At 33.7% G+C, this 13945-nt stretch overlaps 1 protein-coding gene across 2 annotated transcripts; it reads right to left on the bottom strand.

The window, feature by feature from the left end:
• Positions 1-281: 281 nt before the first annotated feature.
• LOC128241609 (cadherin-99C-like) lies at positions 282-13421 on the bottom strand. 2 transcript variants are annotated; one of them, XM_052958631.1, is made up of 14 exons: positions 13281-13421; positions 11288-11415; positions 9710-9781; positions 8305-8477; positions 7975-8061; positions 7714-7803; positions 5809-5913; positions 5344-5472; positions 4932-5108; positions 3393-3504; positions 2589-2743; positions 1749-1961; positions 1043-1186; positions 282-811 (listed from the first exon to the last, which is right to left on the bottom strand). In XM_052958631.1, exons 2-14 carry the CDS (start codon positions 11388-11390, stop codon positions 587-589), a joined length of 1785 nt encoding a protein of 594 aa, XP_052814591.1. In that variant the 5' UTR covers positions 11391-11415; positions 13281-13421; the 3' UTR covers positions 282-586. The 2 variants fall into 2 exon arrangements, with proteins under 2 accessions (XP_052814591.1, XP_052814583.1); XM_052958623.1 differs by lacking the exon at positions 13281-13421 and adding an exon at positions 12660-12785.
• Between the last annotated feature and the right edge of the window lie 524 nt (positions 13422-13945).

Here is a 13945-nt window from a genome sequence, read left to right as displayed (position 1 = left end):
GAGTAGTTTTAACACTTTGGTCATACTAATGACTGTGTTGGTGTTGTTGCTTACTGCTGATTGTGTCTATAATGGAAATAGTGAAAACTATGGTATTGGCGATGTTGATACAAGTCATAAGCTCATTTCAAATGATGATTTCAAAAAAAACATGACCTGTTTATCAAGTCTTCATGAATAAAGGCCCGTTCGATGCCGATAAAAACGCTAACACTAGCAACATTTCTTTGCTTTTATTACACCGAAAATTAACATCTGAAGTAATTGCCATGCATATAGTTTACATAATAAAGTCTAGATGCATTGCTGTAACCGTTGTCGATTAAAACGTTTCAACATCCGCCTAGACGCTTTACGTGTCAGGATAGGCCTGTTAAGAGCCCGAGTCACTGACGTCAAAGCTGTCGTACCACGTGACATCATTCGTCAACTTCCGGTGTGGGAAATAAGCGTCACGGAGGCACGTGTGAGTGTTTGTCATTCATATCGATATTTGTTGCTAAGGTAGATGATGATGATGATGATGATGATGATGATGATGATGATGCCGCTCCTGCTACTGCTCATCATGATGATGGTGATGATGCTACTGCCGCTCCTGCTGCTGATCATCATGATGATGGTGCTGATGATGGTGGTAATGATGATAATGATGATGATAATGATGATGTTCTCCCTCCAAGATGCTGCCTTGAAAGTTTTGTCCGCCATTCGGAAATTGAGGGTCGTTGTCATTGACATCCAACACAGTCACCTGCACGACCTGTTCTGCCGATCGGGCACCCGACTGGAGGTTTTCAGTCACTCGTACCTACAGAAGACACAATACCATGAAATCTTCCAATGCGTTTACACAAAAGTGTGACTTTTAAGTAAATGTATAATTAGTAGAAGTATATTGCTATTATTATAGTTTAATCAGGCCCTATTTTTACATGAGCTTTATAACAGGATCAAGCTTAGCATACTAGTTTTGATTTGGAATGAATGATTTTTATTCTCAGAATAAATTGTACAAGTATTCATTAGAAAAAAAACTTGCAGTGAAAGAGTACGCGGGTACAGTTTCCCTGTCCAGTGACTGTGTTGCGTATATTTTAACCCTGTTGGGTCCAGCTGGTTCAATGCCAAACGGTACATTGTTTCCCACAATTTCGTAAATGAAGCTCTGGTCATCGCCGGCAGTCTAAACATTTGTAAAAAAAAATGTTTATTTTATAGAATCCAAGGGGGAGGACGTTATTTCATTTCTGGCAAACATTAAGTGAAAAAGATGTTTCATGGCAAACAAAATGGCGTATTTGGATTGATAAATACCGATTATGGGACCATTTTTTTAAGAATATGTTTTCCCCACACACTGGACGCATTCATTTTTCAAAATTATAAAAAAAGTCAACTTACCAGGGAAAAATGGTCCCAGAATCGGTATTTATCAATCCAAATACGCCATTTTGTTTGCCATGAAACATTTTTTTCACTTAATGTTTGCCAGAAACGAAATTACGTCCCGCCCCCCCCCCCCTTGGAATCTGACTTTCAATTAGTCGGAAGCTTGATTGATTGGCTATAGCCTTCTGGTGAAAGCTTTACAATTTACTGATATTAAATTGAAACTTTGGAAGAAAATTAACAAAACAAACCAGATGCATTCCATTTAATCATTTAATTTAAAAATTAAGATTATTTTATTTGTCTGAAAATATCTACCTGCAAAAGAATAAGCAATAAAATCAGGGAATACAAACCACATCAAGATCAGTAACGAAAATTTGGAAGGCAACTGGACTGGGCGCATTGCTTATAGCCCGCACAGTTTCCCCGATATCGTTCCCCCCAAAGATGTATGCATTGAAGCTGCACGAGTTTGAATACATCTCGGGATCATTCACGTTGTTAGCCTCAACCTTGGTCTTTATCAAAGCTGTTTGATATTTGGTCGGGTCATCAACTTGCTCGGCCTGAAATTTGCAGGAATTATCATGTTGCTTCCTTTGTAAGCATATTCAAAACACAAAACATTCCTTCAAATATTTAACTTAAATCGTGTATATGTCAGTTTGCAAAGAATATTGTCTGGCTGCATTGAAAGATGTACAGTGACCAACTATTGTCTCATAAGGTAGAAATACCGTGTTTTCTGCACCTTTCATTCAAAATAAACACGATATACTTCATAAGAACCATTGATTTGGATATGTATTAATCCTTTTCGATAAATTGAAACAATTGTATTAATGTTGGTATATCTTGTTGGGCAAATACAAACAGCAAATAAACTGGTCCACAAATAGTTTCAGAGACAAAAACGTAGGCGCCATAAAGACTCCTAAATTAAAGAAATTAAAAATGTTCTGACATCAAAATCACCCTGAACATTGACAGTTGCTATAGTGATTATCCTATAACCAACCTTGGACATCACATGATCATTTTAAATGGCATGTTTTATATAAAAAAAACACATGACTTAACAATAGGCACACGTTTGACATAAACATTGGCCTCAAAAATGGAATTATCTGTCGTGCCAATAAAAGAGAAATGAGGAAATTAAAACTTAAAAATAACTTTTAAATTAGTCCTACCCTCAAAATGATATCGAAGCTTCTGAGGTCCTGTCGATTAATCGGCGAGATTTGTGCAACTGCTGCAGAATAAACATCGCGACCCGTAAGTCCGGTTACCGCTGAAGGTCCCCAACTTGCTATTGTAAATCGATTCTCGTAACCGGCGGGGATAGCTGTAGAAGTAAATTAAAGTGAAACTGTATTAAAAATCAATTAATACACATGTATACCATACATGTACATAAATTTTGAGTGATAAACCTTTAACTACTTACTGAGTAATATTTTATGGAAAATATTATACCTACATGTAATAACATTATTAATATGCTGGTGTGTCTTAAAAGATTTACAGTGATCAACTACTGCACCTTTCTTTCGAAACAAACACACTATCCTCCATAAGAACCATTGTTTTCGATATATATATATATATATATATATATATATATATATATATATATATATATATATATATATATATATATATATATATATATATATATATATATATTTCGGTAAATTAAAACAATTGTATTACATGTGTTACATCTTATTTGGGAGTTAGAATGCATCTTCAAAGCTTGCTGTTAATTCATATTTGCAATGCAAACATCTCAATTTGTGTACAGCAAATAAAGTCAGCTGCAGTTATATTATTAAAGCCAACACTAGATATTTATGTATAACTATTTCACTTTTAAGTTATTTTCTTTTTGTTATATCATAAACTCATGCAAATTTGAAAGCAAAAACATGTGAAAAGTGAATCTGTGAGGTTTGAGATAAATAACTGAAACAAGATATATGCAAAAGCCTCACTTTTCTCAATCACAAAGTTGATTTGGGCATTCAGCCGATCCAAGTCGAAAGCCTGAATGGTCCCAGGCGTGGTCTCTGTTCCATCGATCAAGGGAACAACTGTTAAGACTCCCTGAAAATTATATTCTTAGTATTATGCCCAGTTCACACAGAGCTACGATCTCACTACGCTCGTGCCGCTTATCCCGACCTGAAGATTTGATCAGATCGGAGCGAGGACGGCGTTAAAATCTTGATAATCGATGAGTATTCTCCGCGGATCGCCTGATCTACACTAGTGCTAAGATTTCTCTACGACCACCCCGATTCCGATACGTTGCGTTCGCGCTTGTTCCACGTTTCCACCGCGACCATCACCGATCCAGTTCCGCTTCTACTTTGTTGTCACCACTTGATGTACACGACCCTATTACGTTTGTAGACAGACTTTAAGACTGCTCCACGATATCGCCGCGCTCTTGTCGGCCACACTACGTTCTCTTCACGATCAGTGCACGATTCGATTCGATGCGTATATTATATAAATTGGGGGATTTCAAACAGCGTTTTAATTGACTGAAAAATGATCAGGCCATAATTGGTACAACGTGGGTTCCTTCGGAATGAGCAGATGCTTGACGAATATCAGAGGGAAAATATTATTTTAAGAAGGAGAAGGCGAGAAAAAAGATACTGGGTCTGACCATGGCTAACTCCAGAAAGAAGTCTTGCGTTTTTGACATTTCGATAGACTGGTCAGTGAGTTAAGATTGGAAGACACGACGTCTGCGTGTATAAACCTAGTTTAATTATTCACCGATTGCACTTCGATGTTATTACGATCATGCCACGATGCTTCCACGATGCTTCTACGCTTATGCCGATCTTACTACGTTCTTACAACGCTATTACCCCGATTATTTAAGCCACGCTCCTGCTACGCTTGCTTTGAACATGTTCAAAATCAGCGTGGCGAGGTCGTGGAGTTCACGATATTCGTGAATCTACCGCGACCCTACCAACGTTCATGAAGACCCTCTCTCGATCTGCCACGATGATACTACGTCTGGTAACGTTTCGGTACCAAGTTTAGAGCGTGGTAGAAGCGGGCCCTGTGTGGACGGGGTATAAGAACATTTTAGCCAATAAAAATCTATTGACTTTCATTATAGGTACCATGCTAAATCGTTCACATGCCCAATTTAACAACATCACAGACATGACCTCAATAGATTTGTTTCCGCCTGCTAAAACATAATATTCTAAGTTGATTTACATGATCTTCTCACTCAATTGTTTCTTTGATTAATTTGTTAATTCACAATGATCCATGCATGACCCCATATTAAATGGAAGCTCTGAAAAATAATTGAGTTTTTTAAATCACCACATTTTTGGACATATTTGACGCATGCAGATTGTTCCTCTCAAGTTCAACTTGGGAATTTCTAGATCATAACACTTGATACAGAATAGTCAGGATTTTTCCACTTGTTTAAAAGTAGTTCAACTTGCACTATGCTAGCGATTAGTTCTTCTGTATGTTATTTTTCAACTTACCGTATTTCCTGACGTAATGGAAGCTGAATATGCAGCAACGACGCAGGAATTGGCGAGCCCCTGGACTTGCCTACAGTTAGGATAGTAGAAGGTTGGGCTAAGATCATCGCTGTCTTCAACATTTATTGTCAAAGTTTGCGTTGATGTCTTCCGAAGCGCCGCATCAACATTGTTGTCCTTAAATTATTTTTTTGGCTATATTTTCTTTAACATGACAATATTTATTTTTTTAAAACTATATAATTATAAAAAATAATTATTTTATAAGACAAACTTGTTTTTCTTTGAGTCTTTTTACATTTTATAAATCTGGTTAAAAACCATTACAAGTTGCAATATTAATGAATGTCAGGGCGTATTTGGGTTATATTATATAAATCCACAAATTAAACACACAGAAACATAGACTTACTCTTGCATGGATTTCCAAAAGAAACTGTGTCTGTCCGTCATCATACAAAGCCTCATAGTCCAAAGCACGAAAAAGATATATTTCACCCAACCCACTGTCTGGCATTTCGTATACGGGATTGCCCGGAGGCTGAAAGAACAAATTGTTGTCGATTGGCTGAACACCGAAATATGATATAATTTAATAAATTCCATCATATTCCTCAAAAAATTATATTCAAAAGCCCTTTCGTTCATATATTGTTACAAAGAAAACACTTCACTTTTCTCTCATTTTTTTGTAAGCTGGCTGCAGAATAAATTGAAATAAAAAGTTGCAAAATTTCTTGTTAAATTAAAAAAGAAGTTTTTGTCATCATCATCGTCGTCGTCACCACCATCAATATCATCATTATCATCATCATCATGCTGAGTTATATAAAAATTAATGCGCCCAAATATATCGATAATACACATGTATACTTACGTAATCTTGCCCAGAACCTATCGTAAATCGGATTTCCTTGTTTTGATTGGCGTCCTTGTCAGAAGCCTTAATTTTGTCAAATATTTTGTTGGTGATCGGCAGTGCCTGCAAACGTAATTTAATCAAAAAACACAATGTTAAGATTTATACATTTCTAAACTACCCTGATAAGCGTTTGTCATGGTTTTTAAATTTAATTGGCCTTTTTTTTTTTTTACTACACAATTAGTTGACGAATGCAGCGAATGAAAAGTCATACCTAAGAATATGAATGAGGAGTGATCACAAATACGTGGACTTTTCTAATAGCTCGTACATTGAATTATCAAGGAATTCCTCGTGTATTTATGGGTCATATGTAATATTAGCGCAAAAATTGTGTAAATAAAGAGTTCCACTGATTTTAAAAATCTGAAAAGCTGGCAGAAATTGGCAGTTAAGCATTTGAAACGTAATGTAAAGTCAAATGAGTTTCATTATTTAAACTATCAAAGAACGTGATAAAACTATCCGAAAGTGAACTCGATCCACAAATAAGCCTACTTTCTGATAGTTTTATAACGCTCTTTGATAGTTTAATAAATCATTTGTAATCAATTCGATCCACAAATTAGCTTACCTTCTGATAGTTGTATTACGCTCTAAGATAGTTTAATAAACCACCTGTAATGAATCCGATCCACAAATGAGCTTACTTTCTGATAGTTGTATTACGCTCTTTGGGTGGTTCAGTTAATCACTTGAATGTAATAAATCCGATTCACATATAAGCTCACATTCTGATAGTTTTATTACGCCTTTTGATAGTTTAATAAATCACTTGTAAAAAATCCGATCCACAAATGAGCTTACTTTCTGATAGTTGTATTTCGCTTTTTTGATAGTTCAATAAATCACTTGAATGTTATGAATCCGATTAACAAATGAACTTTCTTTCTGATAGTTTATTACGCTCTTTGGATAGTTCAGTAAATCACTTGTAATAAATCCGATCCACAAATAAGCTTATTTTCTGATAGTTTATTACGCTCTTTGACAGTTCAATAAATCACTTGTCATTAATCCGATCCGCAAATTAGCTTACCTTCTGATAGTTTTATGACGCTGTTTGACAGTTGAATAAAACACTTGTAATGAATCCGATCCGCTAATAAGCTTACTTTCTGATAGTTTTATTACGCTTTGTTATAGTTCAATAAAACACTTGTAATGAATCCGGTCCGCTAATAAGCTTACTTTCTGATAGTTTTATTACGCTCTTTGATAGTTCAATAAAACACTTGTAATGAATCCGATCGGCTAATAAGCTTACTTTCTGATAGTTTTATTACGCTCTTTAATAGTTTAATTAAACACTTGTAATGAATCCGATCCGCTAATAAGCTTACTTTCTGATAGTTTTATTACACTCTTTGTTAGTTCAATTAAACACTTGTAATGGATCCGATCCGCTAATAAGCGTACTCTTTGGTATTATTGATGCCTGGCGACCCTCTCTAAGTTGGTATCATTTGAAAGTTTTATGGTATAATAAAATAAATCCCATTCAAAAGATGCAACAATGATAAAGGGTCACTCAAGGCTTCCATTAAGAAATTTTAGATGGAATTGGAAATTATATTTTTCACTGAAATGTGGAAGTATATCTTTCGAACAAAACTATTAATTTCACTATGTTTCAATTATATTGTTAATAAAATAACTTATTTGTAACAACACAGGTATAACTTGCCAACTTCATAAGTTCGTATGATAATAATTCATGTTGTTTCAAGACTGACTGAATTTTTCACAACAGGTTTTGATTATTTAAACCTCTAGCCATTTTTCTAGGGAGATTTTTTTTCAAAACGTCCTTTATCAGAAGTTCTGGACCGTCAGATATGTTAAACAACAAATGCATACCTCTTTAATGCTGACGCTGTATGGAGCATCTTGGAATTCAGGAGAATTATCGTTGGCGTCATCAATTAATAGATTCACTGTGAATAATCGCTGTAAACGAAAATAACATTTTGAATATAATATCTTAATTTGAAAACTTAAATTTATCTCAACTGAATTTAACTATGCATTAATAAAATGCATCTTTTTGGTGTAATAATAATAGAAAAAAATAGTTGGCAGATAAAAATCATAGTTAAAAGAAAGTCAAGACAATCTTACCACAAACGTATTGGTGCCTTGTGTGTATTCACAAAAGAAATTTAAAACAATAATATCCAAGTCGTCGTTTGGTTCTGCATCAATCCCCTAGGATATTAAAATATTATGTTAGTAATTTACAATTTGAATCAACAGTTTTATTATGGTAACTTAAACTTCCAGTGTGTTTGAAAAAAAAATGCTCTCATGCGAACACAAATTTGGATAATAATATCGCAGCATGACAAATACGATCTAAATTTGTCATATTTCGAGTAAAATTTGGTAAAAAAGCGGTTTTCAATATCTCGCTGATTTAATAAAATATAGTTGAGATTTATTAAAGCTTACATCCCTGTTGATCTCATTATCAATCGCAATGACATTATAGCCAGTAGTATCTCGGTAGAACTGTATGCCATATGTATCTGCAATGCCTTGATCTGGCGGATACGGAGTTGTGAACGTCAGTCCGCTACCGTGCAGAGGCAGAATGATAGTCTGCAACTTATCAGCTAGGTAATCTGAAATTTAAAAAGTGTGTTTGTCATTATCTAATATTCTTTAAGGTATGTTCAGGGTGAGGAATCACGGGACAAAAAGGGGTTCTCACGTGGGTCACAAGAGGTTTTTTTTTGTTTTTGAAAGAGCAATTTTTTGTATATATCTGCAAACCAATGATATATGATTGCTGATAAAAAAAATCAGATCGTAGATTATCATATTTCCGTTCGAAAAATAATGTTTTATGGCTTAAACCGTTACTAACGGTTTTAGAAAAATGCATAAAACATCATTTTTTTAAACTTAAATATAAAAATCTGCGATATAATTTTTGTCAGCAGTTTGACATAACTGTTTTCCATGGATTTTCGTAAAAATTGGCTTGTTCCAGGACAAAAAATAAAAAAAGTTGTCAAAACGTTCAATCTGTGAGAGTTGCAGCTTTAACGGTTGACTCCGTAATGTAATATGAGGCCAGCGGGTATCAATGCGGGGTTACAGTGAAAATAGTTGCCCGCTGAAGAATACTTTATATCGTAAAGCAAAATAAAAAAGAGTGAGGTATAATAATAATAATAATAATAATAATAATAATAATAAAAGTAATCATACATTGTACAAGTTTAAAATGACGTTGTTTTCAATAGCACGAGGACAGTATATTATGCAAGTATCAGCGAACCTACAAGCAGAAGTGTAAAATAAATTCTCGCAAACGAATTCTCAATAGAACTGCAACTTCTCATATGGGTGCAACAATGCGTACACGTTTACGTAAATGTAGGTTATTGCAACCTCTCTTTCATCTATCTACAATAGGGGTGTGATTGACCTGGCAGCTTAATGGCTGAAACTAATTCGGCAATGCGTTTTGGGGGCGCTTTATGCCCCAAATGGGGGTTAAAAGGGGTGAAGCACCCTAAAAGCTAAACAAGCTTTTCAGAAGGCTCTCCTTTATTCAAAATTGAAGCAAGCTGAAGTGCCAATACTAACAACAAATAAAGTCACAACTGAAAGCAACCAGTTATTCTTTTTGTAATCAGTTAAAAACAATTTGAGCCATAAGATCCACGGAAACCCGCGAACAAATCACATCCCTTCTAGAACCATACCTGTTTCTTGAATGGTCAAATTGAACATTTTCGTTCGTCTTTTGGCTCCGTTGTAATGGTCGTATGGCGTACCTAAAACAATTTTAGCCATAAGATCCACGGAAACCCGCGAACAAATCACATCCTTTCTAAAACCATACCTGTTTCTTGAATGGTCAAATTAAACATGTTCGTTCGTCTTTTGGCTCCGTTGTAAGGGTCGTATGGCGTACCTAAAAGTGTCAATAAAAGTGCTGATAGCGTTGGAAGGCTTTAATTTTACTTTTTTTGAAAACTCATGTTCACAGGGGTTAAAATTAAAATAAAAAAATCGGTGTCCCTAAATTGTAGCCGATAACTTTAACTGTAGCCTGTCATTTCCTTAGAATAGGCTATGTAAATGGATTAATTGTTAATACAATTAGCTAGTTTCATATCAGTAACTGATAAACCTAGGATATATTCAAAATCAATACATAAACATGTATAGCAAACATTTTTGACTAATAAACCTTTAACTACTTACTAAATAATGCATTTATGGAAAATATTCATTACTTATAACAAGTCTGCAACCGTGTATTTAATAGCAGAAGACGCAAAATATTAAATGATTGGTGAATGCTAAAATATTTACTGTGCTTTAATATAGTCTCATAAGGTAGAAATACAGTGTTTTATGCTTATTTCTTTCAAATTAAACTCTGTATCCTTCATAAGAACCATTGTTTTCGACATTTGTTCCTCCTTTTTGGAATACTTAAACAATATTATTAATTGTGGTAAATCTTATCTGGGAGTAAGAGTACATCTTTAGTTCTAGTGTAAAGTAATTAAGAAAAACAGAATATTGGCTGAGTCGTTTTGACCTTTTTGTTTCTGGTAAACACATTTCCATATTTGAGTAATTATCTATATTTATTTTTCCCTCGTTTCATCACAAGAATCTCTTTAAAGAAAGGATTCCTTTTCAAATTCATATTAATGCTCCAATCTCATAATTGAAATTAAATAATGTGAGTGTGATTTTAATTCGCATTCAATGCACATTGAAAAAAACAAATGTATAATTTAAGCATTTTTATCCATGTGTATAAGAAAATCTTATATTGTATATATATGAATTTTATTGCTAACTTAAGGCTTTGTAGAACTGCAAACAACTTTGTTAATGTGTATACCAGTAACAAGAATAACCTCTGGCTACCAAACGTAAAGAACTCTGGGCATTTCTATTCCACAAAAAATATTTCAATTTAATGTATATTTCATGCCAATATGTTATAGCGATTTATTGAAAATGGTGGCTCTCCCTCGACCTAAGATTTGTTATTTTCTATATCAGTAGAGAAAACAAAATCACCATTTCAAACTAAAAGTAGCAAATATTTTTACGGGTGAGCACACCTAAACCCTTACCAACATTAAGAACACAAACGTTTTGAAGCATTTCTTCGCCCCCTATTCATGGGCAGATAACAAGCCTAAGTTACGCCACCCCTAAATCCAAATCCTGGATTCTATCCTAATATTGATATGATGTGGATCTATACAGAACACTACAATAATTTCAAAAAAATGAAATGATCATGAATAGCCTACTATCAAGGCTGCAAATCTGTTTGAGTAAACCTGTTAACATTTCCTTTTTCCGCCAATAAAATAAACTTTCGAATGATATCAAAACTATATGGGGTACTTAAAATTATGAATTGACCTATTGTTGAACAAATACTTACATTCCTCATTATCTGTCGGTAAAACATGTGCTTGTGTACTTCCTATAAAAAGCAATGCAAAGCATACAATCAGTGGACTGGCATGCTTCGCCATCCTTTTCATGTCCGTCAGACCTTCTGAGTTCTGCCTATAAATATACATATACAAAATTAGACAACAACATTATAAGATAAATGCAAATCTGAAAAGGGGATTTACTTAATATATTGTTTTAATGTTCAGAATTTTAAAAGTAAAAGCATATCAAATAACGACTTTTTGTTTATTTCAATCTTAATTACATTAAATAAGGATATTTGAAAAATCTTCAATAATTATCAATTGAAATTCTTTGATTGAGATTATTATGAATTGAAGTTAAAATAAATATAAACAAACTGATTAAAATTACTCATATTTTTGGTGACGAATTGAAAGCTAACGCAGGCGCATACACCAGGGGCTTGAACGAACATGAGCCCTTGTTAATCAACAATGGATAATGTCTTTATTTCTATCGCTTTAGAAAACTTTACAAATGGCTCGTTTTAAACATCACCGATGAATGCCTTCAGATTTCAGGATAAAAGAATTTAATGCTTGCATTTTGACTTTAAAATTTGTAAACTGGTTTAAAATTTTGATGCAAACTCTCTTTTATAATTCGTTCTTAGACTAGAATATACTAGAATTATCAGCATACACTGACTGTATGTTATATTCTGACTGGCTAAAATCAACGAGTTATGCTTAAAAAAATAAAGATCAAAATTTTGCGTAGCGCCATGATATATTGACACACGCTGCTTCACACATTTCTTAGTGTCTTTATTATTCACGTGGCATAAGATATTGCATAAACATGTTCCAAAACTATTGCATTAGCAAAATATATATGCTTCGTTTTGTATTGACCGTACTGGACACCCTGTGACAATAAAAATGTTAGGTCAGAATAATCACATGTGTAGATTTCTATTATATGGAATTTCGAAACCAATATATGTATTGTCTAACATTGGCTGGCCTTCATTAAAGAAAACTTTAAATATGAATGACGAATAAATTCTTTGTACATACTAGGCTACTATGGTATTGTTTTGTTCTAATCACCTTAAAGATTGCCTGAATGAACAGTTAAACACTCTAATTGTGCATCATTAATCAATCGAAAAAAAATATTATTATTCAATTATTTTTTATATACGCTGGTACGATCAGGAAAGATGAAACTTATTGCAGTATTATATAACAAACTATTGGTAACAATGAATACAAATACTTCTGTTACCCTATTTTTCATTATTAAATCATTTAAAAGATTTCATTTCAAATTTTTGCTCTGATTCATATCAATAACATTGATAGAAAATGTTTTAATAATTCACTTACTTTGTGTCCTTTATTTATTTTTCGAAAACACGTTATTTGAATCCTGATGCACAAATGCAATGTCTGTCAAAATGTTAATTAACCTCTTACGCCTTAAACCGTCTTGGTATCACCACAACTTGTTTGTTAACGTATGACAGGCCTATTGATTCAAATATACTCAGTATTTATCAGTATATTTAATATAGCATTCAACTGTAAGCACATGCGCTATGCTGAAGTTTTTACTAATGGAAATGGATTTGTTTTTGGACAAATCAGATTTATTCTTCCGCTCTTTACGTAACCATGTACTTATTCGGTCTCGTTAAGACCCGACATACATGTACGTAATATGGAATTAAAATTCAAGCTCTGACCTAGTCCTCCCATTAACCTTTTACCCAATTCAAAATGTTATATTTTATCAAACTGAAAGGATAACCTGTAGATATTTCTTCAGTACTTTTCCAATTTACTTTCCTTACTATTAGTGTATACATATGTATTTTCTATAAAATGCTGTGTTGTTGACTCTATTCTTTGACCTGGAATGTCATTGTCGTATATTTGAAAGCAAATCTGACCAAAGATCCCAGAGTCTCAAGAGTGTGTCAGCTTCTTTTGACTCACCATACTTACAGATTGGTCTTGCATTCGACATGGCTTCACGTGATGAACTATTTCATTTTCTGCAAAAAAAGTTAACCAGTTAACCAGTTTTTATCATGACACGCCCTCTTTCAGTGCTGAACTTTTTGCGCCAAGTTATTTTTAAATCAGCACATGCATAGCAAAGTTACATAATTTAAACCGTTTTGACGGTTCCCTTGGTATAATATTATGTTGTGAAATTAGCGTTTTCAAGCATGGAGATTTTCGTGCAGATAATAGTTCAGTGATATTACTATCATAAATCATTTGGATCTGGTTATTCCTTCAGAAAGATTTTCGTTAGACCAGAGCAACGTTAATAACTATGGTTATCGTCTGTTGGATTTGTATAATTCTCCTGGACTTTGCTAATGTAGATAGGGAAATGATATGTATTTGGGTCAATGTACATTTAAAATACAAGTTTGGTTGACTATGTGTCATTGTTACTTTGTAATTTCCCGAACGTTAATAACTTTGCTGGCGGATGCGCACTTTTCTATTTCTTTACTTCTTTGTTATCATAATTTATCAGATAATACTGATAGACAAGACCATGTTGAACACATTGATGTTGACTTTAAAGCAGAGTAAACAACCTGGGATACTACTGTTAAAGAAAGAGTTTTGTCTAGCTTTGATCAAGATACATT

The sequence above is a fragment of the Mya arenaria genome, chromosome 2 (genome assembly GCF_026914265.1).
Source record: "Mya arenaria isolate MELC-2E11 chromosome 2, ASM2691426v1".
Classification (NCBI taxonomy): domain Eukaryota; kingdom Metazoa; phylum Mollusca; class Bivalvia; order Myida; family Myidae; genus Mya; species Mya arenaria.
Note: the sequence above shows the minus strand (reverse complement) of the source record. Positions and strands in the feature narration are given on the sequence as shown.